Consider the following 19,339-nt stretch of genomic DNA (forward strand, 5'->3'; position numbering starts at 1 on the left):
ACAGGCTACGTCAGCAACTCACCACCAGAGAAATACTCCACGGATATGAATACCAGGCCTGCAGTTCCTGCCTGGAAAATTTATTTCTTGTCCTGTGGAAGGCTGGTAACAGTGTCTTCTTTATGAACTGCATGCACAGCAGACTGGCTGAAGCTCTGGTGCAGATGACTATCTTCACTAGTTTGATATTTTGAGGATTGTGTTCGGGTGCTCTGCATCAAACATCAGTTATGTTCTCTCACAGCCAACGTGTGTAAGTGAACAGCTGCCTTCACAGGTCAGAGATTAACAAACACTGCTACACAAATGCACTTATTAACTCTGGATAACACACACATTTGTATAAAATGAATTCTCTGGTGTTCTTGCAAAGAAGTTTTATGGCTGTGTGAAAAGCAGCTATAAAATGAGATTTGGCTCCTTGGTAGGTGGCATGTTACAATTTTTTAAGAAATATTATTCTTCCCATATAAATGCACAACAGATGTAACATTCGACCTAAGCAATAAGATTTATTACTGTTTTTAAAGCAAATTCAGCACAGCTTAAGAGAACACTGTACAGAATTCTTTAAGCTAGGAAGAGGTTCTTCTTGTCATCAATGCATGCTTTGCATTTGTCAGTTCTTGCCCTCAAAGCCCACAGTTTGGTATTTCAGGCTTTTTACAAAGGTGATGATCCTGCAACTCAATCTGCTAATGTAGCACATAGCAGGCTCCCTCCAGTCACAGCAGTCCTGGGCTCATCTCCTTGCTTTTGGTATCAAAAGAAATGTGCATGGCCTCTTTGGTCTCTTTTTGAGCCCCCAAAATATTTCATGTGATTCATGTTAGGCGTTATTCCAACAGCACATGCAATCAAAAGTAAGTGTCACACATTGTTTGGCAATGAAAAATAAACATTACAGCTGTGATCAAAGAGCATGTCTTGCTTGTATTATCTTACATTAATTTCTTTACCTCATGCACTTTTGTATAAATAGTGACGGTTTCATATTTTCTTCAGAAGCCACAGTTCTTCTGTTTTCTAAAAATAACCTGCTTATGCATAATCTTCTCTTTTCAAAGCACTGTTCTTCCTTTTGTTAAGTTCATTTCCAAGATTTCTGTGCATGAAAAGTGGTGAAAGAGGATATGTGCAATTTCACTAACAAACATGTCGAAAATACCTAAAAATGAGGAACAATTCCTGGATAAACACCTTCAATGGTAAACAGTTCTGTGAGAAATGAAGAGGCCTCTATGTTCTGCAGTAATTTTACATTTTGTATAAGGGCACAAAACACGAAAATTAAAACATACCTGAGAATAATATTAAAATCTCATTTCAAGAAAATTTTTGTTGCTCAACAGCTTTAACTATCAAGTAGTTTCACAGTTTTTGCATTTCACTTCATGTAACATAATCCAGATGGTCCAGCAGGCAGCCCCTGACTGACACTGTCTCAGGTGAATCCTGCAGCTGACACTGCTGTGTTCACATTTGAGAAATCCATGCATCTGGAAGTTCAACTCCTACCCCACCATGAACAGAGCCAAACTCTCAAACTGTGAACCTTTATACAGCCTACAAAGAGAATTCTAGCATTAATATACCACTTCCACCTCATTTTTCTGTTATGAACAACTTGTAATCAAAATTGTTTTCTGATCTCAAGTTCAAAGCACTGCACGAAATTTGGGGCTGCCCAAGCACATTCTCTTCTCAAAGGCAGGCATGGGAAAAAGTTCTTGGATGCTGCTCTAAAAGACCTAGGCAACATAGGGAATGCTGCAGATCTCAGATCATATCAAAAGCATCCCCTCAATTTAGATGGATCCTTTCCCAATTCATCACAACAACATCTGTCTGCAGATTCTCTCTGAATTGCTGTTCTCCAAAACTCTTCTAGTCCAAGAGCAGTTCATCTGCCAGCTCCCTAGACAAAGAACACTTTCAGTAGCCCTTTAGGAGGCATGCTGATCATCTTTAAGACTGTAATCCCACTGAGTGTCTCATGTTGGTGATTGCATATCAATCAGGACAAGCAGTTCCCAGATGTTTTAAAGGGATGCATCTGATTTCTGCCAGAGAAAAATCACATTAAGTCTTCACCTCTCATGCATGGCTGTCAGTCAGGGTACTGACATCCATACAGATGATGCACATTGGATTTGAAGAGTACTTGTGTGTATTTGCAGTGAGTATCAGAAATAGATCCACAGACCAGGAAAGTTTTGGCCTGTCCAGTGCCCAAGCACTGCTTTAATTTTCTTTCATTTTTCACTGGTTTTCCCTGACTAGTTTAACAAAAGAAGTAGCAGTGGAAGAGGTGTCCAAAGCAAGCAGCTTGGCCTCCTCACACATCCCCTTTATGATATGGTTTTATGCTGAGACTTTTTGGTATCTGGAATAGTGTCTGGCTTCCTTAAACACAATGGGAACATGCAACTCTACTGTATCCCACCCACCTGGGTTAAAACCTGATATCCCAGAGAAAAGAATGCTATTTTCACTCCTAAGATCATGAAGTTCATAGCCATGCCTGCTGTATGCTTTTCTGCAGTGAGGGAAAATCAATTCTCTGCCTACCTGCAGAGACAGCCTCTTGGACTTGAACAATGTCCTCGGTCAGAGACAGAGATCCTTGAGGAACTGACCACCAGACTGCCAAATATTAACAAAAGATTGACTGGGGCATATCTCAGGATGAGGACTGGGTACTCCATTACATAGTGCATTTTTGCCTATCCTTTGAGCAAATTTCAGTACAAGGTATGGGGATTTCAAAGTGCCCATATTAAGGAGTAAATCACAAAAAAGCTCATCAAACCATAGGCACAAGTGAGGGGCTTTTGAAGTTCTGTATCATATGTGTATGTCAAATGAGGAGACTGTTCTACAGCAAGAAATGCAACTGATAAATTGCATTGCTTCAAGAAAAAGATTTTATAAAAATTGCTTAAGGTTTACATTTTCAGGTCTTTTGAAAACTCCCTGAAATATCCAATAACATTGTGGCTGACAAAAGAAGAAAAGGAGGAAAGAAAAAGACAGGAAAGCATTATGGAAACAGGACAGTTAATCATTCATGTAGTCTACAATTCCTTTGGCTCAAGACAATCTCAAGACAGACTCTGACTTTGTAGTAAGGAAAAAAAATCTCTACTGTCCTACCATCTCTCCTCTGCAATGTATGATGGAATCCAGAGCCACAAACTGCCAGGACTTCACAGGCAAAGGGCATGTCCTAAAGCAGAGCATTTCATGGCTCCCTCACACCCCACAGGCAGCCTTTTTCCCTAAAGCAAAGAATCTCACAATATCATTTTGTGTGACATTCTTTAAATGTTTTGAATTAACACTCCCAAAGTACATTCATTTCAGTCAGATTGTGCACATGTGGGTTTTGGGGGACTGTTGAGGTTTGGGGTTTTCCAGCCTTTTCCTCAGCTTGATATTCTGCACTCTTCCTGGAGCTGGCCATTGTGATTAAAGATTCTGCTTTGTAATAAAAGCAAGCAATGTACTTCAGTTCTGAAAGAGAGACAGCAAAAAGAGGCAGCCAAAACACGTGGCGATTCTTATTTTCGTTTCACAAGTGACAAAACAGCATATGCAGTTCAACACCCAGGATCAGTTAATTTTATCTGGAAAAGCAGCTTATGTAAGTTCCCATTTGCTATGATTACAACCTCCATTACACTAATTTCCTATGTAAAGCCACTGTGGTGCCCACACAGATCATCTTTACACTTTGGGATTATGGGCATGGGGCAACGTAAGTCACCAGTTATCACCCTTTGTTTTATTTTGCAATACATTCATGATTCTCTATCCTTCCAATGGCAAATACATCATGCTTGGTTGGCAGTGCTGATATCTGATATTCCACGATTACCTCGGTTCAAAGTGAGACAGTAAATGCACATTTGTGGTACTCTCCCTTTAATGTAGTACAAAGCTGGACACAGCTCAGAAAGAAACACCTAAAATCCATTACCTATTTATGATCATGTACAAATGGGTATTTATCATGTTAAAAGAGAACCATATGTTAAAGTGGAGGCCAGAGCCCAATAAATTTTTTTGGATTAAAACCCTTTTCAAAAAAAAAAAGGAATAAAATAATTAACATTTGCTTTTGCCAGTAGAAACATTTGCTCATGAATCTTCTGGGAAGGGAAAGGCATTTAACGTTTTTACATGCCATTCCCTCAGACATCTCTGACCCCAATGCAAAATAGACAACAAAGATTCCCAACTCCACAATGCTGATTAAACTCTTGTATGAAACATCTGGATGAAATTTTCTTGGCAGCTGATTTGAAAAGTATACAAGAAGCAGAACTAGGGAGCAGCCATAGTTCAGCTTAGTGACACCAAGATGATGCTATGCAAAAGCAGATTTTACCTTGAACACATCAACTCCTAAATATAAGCCTGTGAGAGTGCAAGCAACCTCATTAGCAGAAGAAAAATAAATCCATTTTCTACTCTGCACACCAGTATAGAGAAGGCAAATGGGCTTTGAAAGAAACCCAACTTGACAATCTTGTTTCTTTTAATAAAATAATAAAGGACTTAAACAGTTTACCTGCCTAATACCTAACTTCAATTGACAGGTAAGAGAGAAGTCACCAATGCCCTTAACTTCCAAAAACTATTTCTTAAATTCATGAATGATTTCAAAACTTCTGTGGTTTCTGATAAACTCCCCAACAAACTGGATGTACTGCTCTCCTACTTACTGTCTCAGTCAGTACACTCCCAGGCCTAAATTAGCAAGTGACCTGTAATTTTCATAAACTGACATTCAAAATATTGTATATCCCATTCAAAGGATATCTTGGCCCTCTTCTGCCTGACCTTAAAGAGCCTGTCCAGTGCAGCTCAACAGACCATTCTTTTTTAGAAATACAGACCCTGGAATTCTCACAATTTCCACATGTACAACAGGCCTAAAAACAAGACATTTTCACTGTGCTATGAACTAAGCAGCATCAGTGAAAAACCTACATGAACCAGGCCAACTTTACTCTGTAGCTGCTGGGGAGAGGAAGGGAAAAAAAAAATAAAGAGGAAGCAGCAGCACAGAAACAGCCTTAGAGTCTGACAAAAAGGTGCAGGAAACAGGAAAGTGTAGGGAACATTCTGCCCCACAGCTGCCAGGCCAGGAAAATTCCAGAAGGAATGGGCAGAGATCCTCTGGCCTTTTCCAGAAGCCAAGGCACAGAATGCTTCAGATTTATCAGATTCACAAAATAATAACAAAATGAAAGCTTCAGCACTGACAGAGCCAGCAGTCTGTAATTTACTGTAGTTTTGGAAAATTTGATGGGGTATGGGAAAGACTTTGACTTTTTATTTGGGACACTGCTGTAAAGAAATAGATTATTAGTATGTGTTAAAAACTGATTGGTGAATATTTTTAAATCATAAAGAAATTAACACAGAGACAAAATCTGGTCTAAACATTTTATCTCCAATCCAAAGTTCACATTCTAAAGCACCCCTACAGCTTTTTGCTACACCACTGTGATCCCAGTAGACCTAAAGGAGGGGCACCTATTCAAATTAGTACTGCTATCACTTCCTCTCTAAATGAACTTCTCCACAAACACCTTGTCCTATAGAACTCTTTAGGTTGGAAAAGACCTTTAAGGTCATCAAGTACAACTGTTAACCCCGTGTTCACTGCAAAACCCTGTCCCTAAGTGCCACATCTACGTGTTGCTTAAACACTTCCAGGGATGTTCATTCTTCCCACTTCCCTGGGCAACCTGTCTCAGCGTGTGACCACCCTTCTCATGAGGAAATAATTCCTAATATCTAGTCTAAACCTCCAGTGGTGAAACCAGCCTTCAAAATTCAGGAAAAAAATCTGGCAGAAGAAATTTTAGCATGGAACAAGAATAACCAACTGCAATGCAGACCAGAAATACAATCACAGAGTGTAACAGTAAGAAGTAAGTTTGAAGCTGTTCTTCTTCTATCAAAATAAATAAAATATTGCAAATATTTTGTACCACATTATTCAGTACTACCACTGGAATGGTAATGAATAAAAAAAAACAGAAGAGATTATCCCATGTATAAGCCAATATTCATCAATAATAGCAGAAATAAGCTGTCATGTAGAACATCTACATGAGAGGGACACACCATTTGTCCAGGCAGGAGCTAATATTGATGTAGATTTAGGGTAGCCACCTGCTAGGCAAGCCACTGTAACTCAAGCAAATTGAATTCATGGCTAAGAGAAATAATTTAAGACTACTGCATCAAGGGAAAATCTGCCATTTTGTTAAGACCCTTTGACATAACCAGTGTTTGCTCTGAAACTCCAACAGACACCTCTCTCTATACATTTGGTCTGCACCAAATAGGGAAGGTGTGCTAATATTGTGAATCCAGCAATTTGTATGCAACCAACAAACAATTAAACTGAGCAGTAAAAAGCAGGTGATTGGAAAACATGGAACCAAGGCTTACAGTGTATCAAGAAATGTCCTTACACTTAAAAAATTATAATGCACTCCAAAATCCATTTGTTCAGGCAATCCATGTACAACAGAAGGCACTGTTATCCATACGAATCTATCAATTCTGCACAGCAAAAACCTGAGAAGTGCAACTCAATTAGATGCAGCCCAGTCCCTCCCAGTCATCCAGGTTCCTTGAGGACGAACATTTCCTTTCAGTCCATCAAATTATAAAAACACCACAAGAATTTGTACCTTACAGTAGCTGGTTAGAAAGAGCATTCTGGTGGGGGAAGCACACTGCTATTTCCCAGAAACCTTCAGCAGCATTAAATTACCCTCCCCTATCACTCAGAAGTCACGATGATTTCAAGAAACTGTAATGATGAGACCCTTCCCATTGACCTTTGTAGCCAATCCTTCAGTTGCCACCGGGAGTATTTCCAGCAAAATTAAATGCTGTGATCAGTCCTTTGTTGTCAAATGTGTAGCCACTTTGTTGTTCTATTGTCTTAGTCTCTAGAATTCAAAGAAAAAGGATATGAGAAATAGTCTACAGAGAACACCTTTGTAAGAGACAATCCAGCTCAATTATGCATACAAAGTTATGGAAAAAACTCTCAGCTGAGTCAAAATTTCATTCCCTAAATGCAATGACAGGAATAAATTACCCTCAGGTTTTTCTGAGGGCATAAATGTGCACACCTCTACAACAGAGTTGAGAAATTAATCCTTTAACAAGTCAGTCTATGCTACACTATTCTTTCTGATTAAATTTGAATTTATTTTCCATGATGCAAGCTTTCTACACATCTAAAATCTCACACTAACTGCAAGGCAACATAAGTAGTTAAAAAGTTAGAAAACTGTTAAACACATAATAACTGATAGTAATCTTCATCAAATGCCTGGCTACTGATAGATATTGCCTTAATTTGTTCTTCATTTCAAATGTCAGATTGTGTAAAACTAGTTCATACCCTGTTGAAAAAAAACAACAGCACAAGTCAATGAGAAGGCAATTAATTAGAAACAACAGTAAACTTACTCTGAATAACACACACTTCCAGGCAAGGAATAATGTAATCATGATATCCTGCTCACGCTTCCTAGAAAACGTTAATTAGCACAGAGGTGGTTGTTACAGATTAGAAGCAGTTCCAACATCTCTGCAAGAGCTGAAAGGGGCCCAGGGAAGTGACTCACCTGCAGCAGTCCTCCGGTGCTCTGCTAATGTGTAGATCTCCTGCAGCTGTTTCTTCTGATCCTCACTCAGTGGTGCAGTCAGGGAGTGGTACCAGGCTGCATCCCGGCTCTGCACCGCTGTCAGGGCAGCAATGGAGGAAAAGGGACCATCAGCTTACATACAAGTTCATTTCAGAATAACAAACTGAAACACATGAAATTCTGGCTGGTTTTAAAACAGAATCTGCACTGCAAAACAAGATCAGTATTCCTGTCGGTTTTCTTTGCACAGAATTCCCACTCTAATAGAGGCAATCCATTTTGGGGAACTTAATTACATCCTTTGCTTTCTAAAACAGAACGTTAACCATGCGGCCATTATTCATGGACAATGTGAATTGAATCTTCTCGTTTAAAACTCATATGAAAACTAAAAGCAACAGTATTAGTGAAACAGGAAAGGGAGAAAATAATTTCTCCATTAACATCAAGAAGGTGACAAATATTTCTCTATATACAAGTCCCTCTAGTGCCCAAGCCCCACTTATTTAGGCTGTGATTGAAAAATTCTGAGGCAGAACATGAAGAGAATTAATCTTTCGCTGTATTTGCTACCTTTTTTTTTTGCAGCACTAGTAAGCCAAAAAATTGTAGGACTAACATTAGAAAGTGAGATCACATTTTACCATTTCAGTAATCTAAACCATTACTCATAACAAAGAAAAGTATTTTCCCCAGTGATGACCATAAACATCTCCAAATTAAAACATGATTCCATTGTGTTATATCATTCTGCCAGCCAGCAAACACATACCCAGAAGTGCTTGTGTAAAAAACTGGTATTCATCAACACCATTTTCAAGGTCAAGAGGTGTGCTGAACCCTTCAAGAGCAGTCTCCTCCAATGCATCTTCATCCCAGTCATCATCATCATCATCATCCTCATCCTCTTCCTCTCCACCTCCAGCACTGCCACCTCCTCCTCCACCATGGTTCTCTTGCATTGCCTGGCTCACTTCATTTGTCTCATCCTCATCGCTCGGTATCTCTTCTGCAAAAGCATTGATATGTTTTGTAAAACAAAGTTTAAAATTGTAAGGAAACAATGACTGATGAATTAAAAACAATTAGTAAATCCAGGTTTTGCCTGGAAAGGGGACCATCTGTTAACATCCCTTCCCCAAAATCCTTAATAGTCTTATGTTAAATGTTAAAATGTTTCCTACATTCAAGATCAGTTAAACTTTTGTTTCTACGCAGACCCGAGGAATGTGGAACTGCCATCTTTTTTCTTCTTTCATTTATGGAGTCATTGTGCAATTGTAGGGTCCAACATTTTTGAGGAAATGTCTTCCAAGAAATGGTCCATCACTCTGCTTTTTAAATTACAGAGACTTGCATCAAATTCACAAATGCACATAAAACCATGAGAAATCCATCTGTAGACCAACTGTATGCCTTCTCTTCTTCATCGTTGCCTTATTTGAACACCTTAAGTTGGTGTTACCTTCCATTCTGCTTATGAAACTCTGACCCCCTGAATTAAATGCAACTATAACCTGCAATTCTAAATACTGCTTTTTATTACTTAAGGAAAAGCATTTCTAACTTATAATCAAGATTTTTAAAAACCAAACCCTTCATTTCCAAACCTGCAGCTCTTCCTCTGTTAAGAGCTTAGAAAAAATAAAGATGACTATAGATGCAGCAAGCAGGGACTGAATCACAGGACAGAGATTTGAACATTCCTGTGCTGTTTCCATACTGTATTCCTATGTATTGAGAAGAATTCTGTGATTCCATTACAGAACAATTATGGGTGAAAGGTGAGTGGATTACATAATCTGCTTACATCCAATCTGATCTTCAGACCTCAAAACATCTATCCCTTGTCAAACACATTTGCCTGCAATGCTGTGGATAATTCCCACCCCTCAATTCCCTCTGTAAGGCATTCCTTGATGTTTTTTCTCTTCTGGCAGACCCAGAGGTTAGAGGCCTGTGTGCTCAAGGAACCTCAGCAGTCTCAAACTTTACTCTGCAAACAACTTTCCATTTGGACAAAGACGATCTGCCAGGATCTCCTTCAAAATTCATTCAAAAAGGTCTTTCAAACAGCTGGGTAGTGGAACAGCTTCTTTCCAGGAAGTAAAAATATACCTAGTGGAGTCCTGGCAAACTCCTGCTGCCTATGTGAGAAGACAATATATTCACAACCCAGAGGAGTACACCTGCAAGTTACTCTTGAACCAATACTACCCTTTCAAAAATGTTAGCTGTTACACCTTGAAACATTTTGATTACACTTTGGGAGGAAAAATCAACTCCTAAGATGGTATTTCAAGCACCCAGTAAGCCGAGCTATTTTCAGCAGACTAATGAGTCTTAAAAATGAACTGCAATTTCTTACCCCCTTTAAATTAAATCCAGACAAAATCCACAATGTGAAAAGGGGAGATTTTACCATTATCTTCTGCAAAGTGTTTTTCATCTTTAGCATGATCCTCGTGTTCTGTGAGCTCTCGTGAGGCGCACACTTGTTTTAAGCCCAAGAAGAGGAGGAGGATTGAAGGAACAATCTGGGCAGCCACAGCATCCACTGCAGGTGGTCGGTTCTGCAATTCCATTAGGATGCTCAGTCCTATTATACACATCTTTCTGTCATGGAGTCTGAAACAAGACACAATTGTTAGACAAAGCCAGTTTTTCACTGCAAGGATATACAGAGAAAATTAAAATCCTGGTGCTTGACATGGTAGCAGAGGCTATGTTCAAAGTCTATGTTCAAAGATCCTACACAAACTATTTTCTTCATTCTGAATGTAAGTTTCCCACTGAAAAGTACTCGTCCAAGAACAATTAAACATCTTTCAAGCATTGGTCAAATTCCTGGAGCAACTTTTTCTGATTACCAAATGCAAAATTTGTAATGCTAAATAAATACTGTTTAATAATTATGTAGACTATCTTGTCTTTAATAAAGCATTTGATACAGATTATCATTATTAAATAGGATGGAAAATTAATTTGCCTTGGCTTTGATAGCAGTACTGTTTCAGGGACGGAAATTGGCAAAAACTATTAGTGAAGAGCAATGATAAGCAGGAATGCATTGAATCACAGGGTGCATTTATGGAATGCCCCAGGGACAGCTGAAGTTAAATTATGAGAAGTCCATCAGAATGGCTTATACATATTTCAATATACAATTTCTAATGCTACCTTCAGACACATTGCTAACTCAGGTGAAAGCAGGGAAATAATTCCATCTTATCAAGAGTAACTGGCAGTGTACTCAAACTGGGAACTTACAAATGAGTAGCCCTCCAGTAAAACAAACTGAAGACAATTGAAGGGGAAAAAATAATTGAATAAGTAGCAGAAAGATTTCTGTGGGACCACAGTCAGGAAACTAGGTAAGAACCTATGCTCTTAAACAAAAGAATTTATTTTCACTTCCAGAAACAGGAATTTCTGCAAACAAGATGGAAAAAAAATCTCTAAATGCCTCTGCAGATACTCTCTGGTTCTCCTTTACTGGAAACAGCAGAAGTATTCAACTTGGAGCTAACAGTACAGTATTCTGCTATTATAGGCTTGAGAGGACCTTTTTTGTTTGAACTATCCAATTTGATGCTGACAGCTTCTGTGCAAGCCTTCTGCAGCCAAACCTAGAGAAACCAAGCAAACCTCCAGAGCTGGGAGAAAAAGGCCACTAAACTCTTGGGATACTTCCATTACTGAACCAGTTTTACTTTGGAATGAAGAGAATACGAGTTGAGAGAGAAGAAATGAGATGGGCACCACAGGCTGCAATAAAGCTAACAGTGAGACCACCAGCTCAATCCACCACTTCAAAAATCACTACAGATATACAGCTTTTCAGTGCTTAGTAGTTCATTACCTAAGCTCCTATATAACATGCTACTGAACTATTTATCCTTGAAGTGACACAAGTGATCCTGTATTGCAGCTTTCTAAACTTTACTTGTGCTTAAACAAGGTTAGAGATCTGGAGGGATTTCATGATACCTCCCATGTTGTTAGTCCTGTTACGATTTACTGAAGTGATTCATTCTCAAGAGTAGCTGACAACAAAAATAAATTATATATGACCATGTAGAACATTATGATCCCAGCAGACCTTCCAAGAACAACAAAGTCAAGCAGCATATCAAATGACACACTTTGTCACATTGGGTTTGGCTGCTTGGTTACACATGTTGAAAAACGCACCAAGGTGCAAGCAGGGAACGCAGCGTTCCTGTAACCATAATCCTCTCTTTTCAGCTGGCATGGGTCACAAAAGAGGGCATACAAACCAGGGAGACTGAGATACAGGAACAGGGTCTGCTTTCATGAGAAAAAAACCATAAATCCCTTACTCCTCTCAGCTGAAATTACTTCTGCAAGTTAAAAACAAGCCACTCACTCTCATGCCAACACTTTGCAGACCAAAAGCCAAGCTAAAGATAATGCTACCTATAAATGAAGGATAGCTGTTATTTGGAGAGTTATCCTTAGTGCAAGTACAAATGTAAAAAACTTTCTTTACTTCCTCTTTTTGTCAGCACTGTGAGCCAAGTGTGACCAAAGCTCTGTAATCTATGCACAAGATTTCTATCCTATATCCTGACACTGGGAAGCCATGAAATTTCTTCAAGACACAAATGTACAAAGAAGCAATTTCAGCCACATGCACAAGAGTAAACTAACAACTCTTAGCACTACTTTTTATCATACATTTGAAAAAGCTACCATTGCACAACACAAATTGCAAAATGCAACAGTAAAATGCAAAAAAAAATCTTAGTAATTAATGGCTCAGCTTCATATGAAGATATCATTTTGGGACAGCAAATCAAAGTACAAGAACGAAGCCCTGCTGTTTGAAAGGCAGTCATCATTGGGAAGCAGCCCAAATGACCAAAACCCACAGCACATTTGTCATGCTCCACTTTAAAGCTGCTAAAGAGAGAAGTTGCAAGAATGAACACATGTCTTCAGAATATGCATGTTATTAGAAGGCCCTGCAGGACAGCAGAAATTCAGGCATTGAGCCATCTTTAGTGAACCTGAGCCAGAAGGAGACTTTTTTTTCACCTGCCAGCAGAGAGAAACAGCAGGAAAAGCATCTGCCTTGCCTGAAGTTCAGTATTCTACTATACCCCAGCTGTATTAGGACTGAACAAGCAAAATGGAGTTTTATATATTTTCATAATAGCAAAGAATGGCTTCAGGACCATTCCCTTGCTATCAAAAGGCTCATTATTTCAGCACCCTTCCATCTGCTCAAGGGAGCCTGGATATGATTCTCCTTAGTAATTTGTGCTTTGAGATCTGTACTTATTTGCTCAGAAGCACACAATAGCCCTCCCTAACAATCAGGGACTCTGCTTATTCCTCAATGGTTTATCAAGCCTGGAGTGTTAAACACACAACACACAGCCCTGCAATGCATGACTCCAAGCCACGTCTATTTTTAACAAGCTGTGTGTGGTCCTCATAACCTGCAGGACCTCTTCTTGCTAACACGTATTCCTCTAATACTGCACAAAGGTTTTTAAAATCTTTTGTATTTTAAACCAAGCTGAAAGTATTTCAGAGAAAAAATGCTAAGCCTTTCCTTCTACTGTGAAAATCAAGTTTCCTTCTATTACATCAATCCAGTTCCTGGACAAACTGCAAATAATTAGCCATTTCCTTCTAGCTGCAAAGTTGGAACCAACATAAGACTGGGATTTTTATATACAACTCTGAGAAACCTAGGATTTTTAACTACTCAAATTCCTATCAAACATATAACCCTTTTCAGCTTCAAAAAACCCAAAATCACTTACGGAGGGTTTTTTTGAAGCAAGTGAGATTTTCCTTTCACCCTAGTTACCATAGAAGAATTTTTAGTGTGAGAATAAGCGTAAGTCATGCAGATGTTTCACCCAAACCTCAGCTGTCAGTAAAAAAGTAGAAAGTGGTAAAGAGCAAATGTTTCTGCAAAAGGCTTTCCAGTGTGAAGTTACTGCAGAAAGCATTAAGAAGTTCATACAATATCCTGTGGCATATAGGCACTATCAGCACACAACCACAGATATGTGACTTCTAATATGACATACTGAATTTATGCATAGTCTCACAAGGAATTCTGAGCTCTCCTTGCCTGGCTAATTTTTAATATGCCAACTTTGTAACACTTTTTCAATACTTCCATGGTTTTAATAACATGGAAGAACAGCTACTTATCTTACCAAAACTGCTTTTCCCCTACATTTTTCCCACGGATTCTATCTCATGTGTTTGCACGTGCTGCTCCAGAAATACTGCATTCTTTTGGCAAAAACCAATGGCTCCAGCCTGAACATGTGCAGCCATGCACAACCCTGCTGCTGGCAGAGCACAATCTATGGGGACTAAGACTTCACAGGAACAGAAGAAAGACATAGAATCATAGAATGGTTTGGGTTGGAAGGGACCCTAAAGGTCATCTAGTTCCAACTCCTCTGCCATCGGCAGGGACACCTTCCACTAGATTAGGTTGCTCAAAATCCCATCCAGCCTGACCTTGATCACTTCCAGGGATGGAGTGTCCATGCAAAAGAGTGTGAGATTTATGTGGACAAGACATCTTGAACAGCCACTGTCACCCCCACATTCCAGATTTCCTGCATGGCTGACAAAGAAATAACAGCAAGATTCACCTGCTCCTTCACATCTGGAGGTGGATCTACTTTGATCTTGTTCAGTTTCTCTGGGATCTGTAAGTCTACCAAATGATTTGAATCTGGGCCTAAAACTGCCTCTTAATGGAAAGTAAGTTAAGTGTAAACCAAAGCAACAAAAGGCAGCTGATTAGAAAAAGTGCTGTACAAATAAAGGCGCCCACTGCTCTCTGATGAAGACATGAACTTGTTAGAGGGGGACCCAAGAAAGGGTTTCAAGAACACCAAATTTTTTTGCACTTCTGTCTTTTCCTGTTCAGTTAGGCCTCTGAATCTGGGGCTCCTTTAATACTCCTAAGAAAACAAATAGTCTGCTGGAAGCAGTGCTCTCCTGAGGGAAAGGAAGGAAGTCCCTTACAGCACATCACAGTGCCTCACCAGCAGTACTACAGCAAAACTCCTACCCTACATCTGGAAGACACAAAGTGAGGAGACAGCACAGAAGGAAAAGTGACTTTTAGATTTAAGCAATATTACAGATAATTATTTCTCTGCTGGTAGCAGCAGATCAAAGAAAGATTTCTAACCCTCTGCTGCCATTCAAGTGCAGTCTGGGTAGAATGATGGGCATGACAACCACGTGTTTAACTTTTCATTTTTACAGGCTTTGTTAACCTTTGTCTCAGCTCCAAGTATGAGTTTATTTGAACAGTAGTTTCAGTAGCTGATGCTTTTTGATGAGCAACACAGAAGAACTGAAAATTTAGCTCACAGTAGCTCACAGTACTATCTGAGATTGGAGCCTAGTCAGACCCTAACATTTTTCCTCTCTGAATCTGACTAGCTTCTCACTGAATGATCCAGGATGAACTGTTTCAGACTATAAATCTCTTTCAGTTTACCATCTGTAAGGAATATCTTCTTTCCTACCATCTCTCTATTTGCTCAGCATGTGATATGTAGTAGAAAAAAATGAAAGCACAAAGAGATGAAGCTCAAGAACTTTGCGTCAGCCATAAAAGAAAATTGGTACACGGAAATCCTAAAATGTCTTGCCCTTTTCTAAAGCTGGTAGATATAAAAATAATTTAGCAATTACCAATAATATTACCACAAGGTGTGGAAGAAGCAACTTAAGGACGACATCCATCTAAGCATATCAATACACCTGCAGGCAGATGTCAGCCTCCAGTAACAAAACAAAACTCAAGGAGGAAGGTGAGAGGTAACTGTTAACTACATCTGTCTGCTTTGCCCTTAAGTGGATTTGAATCTCCCAGTTAAGATACCACATCTCAGCTGAGAGGCAAGCACTGGCCTTCACCTCTGCTCAGCATCAAGTGCAAGCTTTGCTAGGTGATGACAGGCTTTGCTCCCCTTCATTAACTTTACAAATACTCAGCTCCTGCCTGAGTGCACACCAGGGCAGCACACACACATTCAAGGGAGGTCACAGTGACGTTTAAGTTCAGCACGATGCTAAGAAGTCAATGGCACAATGATAAATATGTAAGTTGATTGTGAAAATTCATTTAAAATCAGAACTGGGGTTCACTGCAAAGAGTAATGCTTTTTTTAATTAAATGGAGCAGTTAAAAATAACTTACAAAACACAGAACAAAGTATGTACACAGTGCTTCAGATAAAGAGTTAACATGTTGTTTGTGATAAATGATAAATATAGTTACTGGCTTTTGCATCTATGTATTAGCTTTTGCAAGCTATTATTGATCACAAAGATTCTGATATAATACAATTTGTAATTCCTTTTAACTGCTTTTTGGTATAATATAACCTGTCAGTTTATGCATGTACTGTATAGCTTATATAAATAATAGTGTGATAAATATATATTATATCTTAGGCCTTAGCATAATTTTAAAATGAAAACTGAGTAATGTATTAAAATGCTTTCATTTGTGTAACTAGCCCAGATAATGGTGTGAAATAGCTAGGTTGTTTCTCACATTTGTGGACCATCTTACCTGAATGATAACAGTGACAAGAACCAGGACATGAAGAGAAAAAAATTTACTACTGAGTCTCCAATTATTAAAAAGTATCAAAACAAAAGAATGGAGCCTCAAGAAGAAATAAAATATATTGATTTAATCTACAAGATGGCATGCAGACAAGTCAAAGGTTAAAACCAAGCAAAAGAGTTCCTAGAACATGTAAACTCACAGGAATGTTTGAATATGCATAAAGTCTTATGAATATGCATGTACCCCCAAATATAACAGTATGTAGAGAACATTGTTTTAAGCTAACAGTGTGCTTTTGGCAGATTGCCAAGCACCCCAGTGCTGGATATTGTCCCTTTTGTCCCTTACTAAACTTTTAAATGTTTTCAAGAGTAATCGTAGTTTCTTACACTGTTGAAAACCAGCTGGTCAATATTTAATATTGTAAAAAAAACAAAACCTCTCAATACTTGCCCAAAAAAACAGTCTGTGTCATTCATCCACTGGTTTATGAACTGTGCAGTGATGGGCTCAGGATTGTGTGGAAATCTGATGTTCTCCAAGGTGTGCAAAAGTAGGTCAGGATTGTAGTAGAGTGCAGCTATGGCAACTTGAAGACACATGGTACGGAGCTCACTTGTTTTAACTCCTCGAGTCAAGCGCTCCAGAACAGCCTCCACAAAGAGGGGAATACACTGGGCACAAAAGAAGACAAAAAGAAAAGGCAAGGGGAAAAAAAAGAAAGAAAACAGTCATTAGACATGTTGCCAGATTATAAAAAAATTTGTAATACTTTTACCAGAATTATTTCCTGAGTTATCTGAAGTGCAGGTATAGAAGAAAGGAACACATTCCTTTCACTTTCAGCCTCTGATCACACACTTATAAATCTTCCCCAAACCAGCTCTGAGCTAAAAATTGCAGTGTTATTCCGAGCACAGGGGAGGGAGGATATTTCGGGCCATTTGGTGGAGTTTGTTCTAGCATGTGGAAAAGATTTAGAAAAAGACTCAGACATTCTCATCTTTGAAGAAAGATACTAAACTATTTCAAAACTAGTAGGCATTAGAAATTAAACTACCTAAATTCGTAACATAGAAGTTTTTCCTAATAAATGTAAAGTGATGTTAAATTTTTTATAGAAGCTTAAAATTAGTTTATTCAGACAAAAGCAAACATGCACAAATTTCTAAACAATGAAATAAGCATCTTCTAAACACATATATATTTCAATGGGCAAATTTATATATTACAAAAATTTGGGAAGCATTACGAAAGTTTTAGTTTATGAGTTTCAGCTCAGTGTGCAACCATTTTAATTCACAAAGTTGTAGAGCTCAATTAAGCCTTCCACCACATATTTATTTCAATGCAAATACACTGAAGGCCACTTTAAGCTCTTTCCTTTAAAGGAAAGAGCTTAAGCCAGATTTCCTTTAAAAAAATCAAACCTTTCAGAGAACATTTTTATCTTCAATTACTTCAGATTTACACCAGTAAAGTTATATCACTTTCAGTGAAATTAACTGAAAACCTATCACTGAAATCCATGGATTGCACTGTGGCAACATCAAACACGATACTTCAAGGTAATTTAGGCTCATTACATGAGTCCAGAATTTGGCCCTTAATAGGGAAAAGACTACTTTCTAAAAAGGTGTTCTAAGAAACTCTGGAAAATTGTGATTATGTTTCTCCCTGCAATCACAATCAAGCCATGCTAAAAAATCTGCATTTCCAAATGCACTTAGTAATTTAAAACATCAAAAAGTTCCCATAGCCTTGGAGAAACAACAGCAGTTGGATGTGTACAGTTAAACTCTCAGTCACAGTAGTTTTAAGTATGTGTTTTGCATCAAAAGGGAAATTCTATTAAGAGAAAGCAAAAAACTACAATCTTGCACAACATACTATACCTTTATAATTCAGTCCATATCAATTTTGTGGTCGTGCCCTCTAACATATTGCCTCAAAACCAAAAAACCCCAACCTTACAAACTTTCCTGAGTTCATTTACTTCTTTCTGTCTTTCTCCCAAGTGTACATGTCCCTCAAATTCTCTAATTGCAGCTGTTTCTCTCAAGAGTCATGAATCATTAGAAAGCAATAAAAGAGAAAACCTGTTCAGTATGAATCACCTGGTCAATACCCCGTCCTTTGCACTGAAGAACAATCACTTCTAGGAGTTTGGCTGCATGGCACTCTGCATCTTCTCCTGCATCTCCTGTCAGTACCTAACAATCAGAGTGACAATTTATCAGTAATCGCTGACAACACTGAAAGCAAGTGCTCCTGTACCTGCATACATCCAAAAATCTCTACGCAGCATATACATATGTATTCACGTTATATTTTGTGAGGAATTAAGACACATAATTCATCTCTACAGGACATAAACAAGGATAAGTGGCTAAAGGTGAATTTTAAAAACTAGAAGAAATTACTGTAGTTCTTAAAGTAATATTATAGTTCTTTTTTATATTTCTATTACTGTAGTTCTTAAAGAATATTATATTATTTATATGTTCTCACTTTCCTTTTTTTAGAAAAGAAATGTCACTTGGAAGAATCACCAATGTTTCCCACATTCCATTTTTCCACTTCAATTCTAATAGTCACTGGCAGATTAACAGCGTGGCAAAGTGAAGTGCTATGTCTAGGCTAGTTTTGATTAAGAACAAGATGTATGCAATCATTCTGTGTGTAGGCACATACAAATGAAACTGAGTGCTTCATCTCAATACATTTCAACCCCCTGGTCACTGTCAATCAAACCTGACAAAAGCAGCAAAATTTTCACAATCAAATAAATACTCCCAAGTTTCTTAAAAATAAGCAGGTAGCTTGATGCCTAACACTCTCTAATGCCCCAAATCAGATGAGGACTGCAGCATGATCTCATACTTTATTATACATGAGAGACTCAGCATGAAAGAGAAACAAGATAAATGTAGGAAGAACTTCAAATGAGTTCGCACCTTAGCTGACAACCAGAGAGTCCAACTGCAAGATACACAACCCAAGGAAATCGGGCTTCATTAATTCCCTACCTACCAAAATAGCTCTCCAT

General features: G+C 38.5%; 1 protein-coding gene across 1 annotated transcript in view; it reads right to left on the reverse strand.

Moving 5' to 3' along the window:
* Window positions 1–492: 492 nt before the first annotated feature.
* Window positions 493–19,339, reverse strand: part of IPO8 (importin 8) — a 47,615-nt gene continuing 28,768 nt past the window's right edge. The window contains 6 exon segments of the mRNA XM_030959731.1: window positions 493–6,983; window positions 7,671–7,787; window positions 8,464–8,700; window positions 10,114–10,319; window positions 16,744–16,964; window positions 18,408–18,503. Of these exon segments, the coding sequence (XP_030815591.1) occupies window positions 6,886–6,983; window positions 7,671–7,787; window positions 8,464–8,700; window positions 10,114–10,319; window positions 16,744–16,964; window positions 18,408–18,503 (975 nt within the window). The 3' untranslated portion in view covers window positions 493–6,885.

Source organism: Camarhynchus parvulus, chromosome 1A (assembly GCF_901933205.1).
Source record: "Camarhynchus parvulus chromosome 1A, STF_HiC, whole genome shotgun sequence".
Lineage (NCBI taxonomy): Eukaryota > Metazoa > Chordata > Aves > Passeriformes > Thraupidae > Camarhynchus > Camarhynchus parvulus.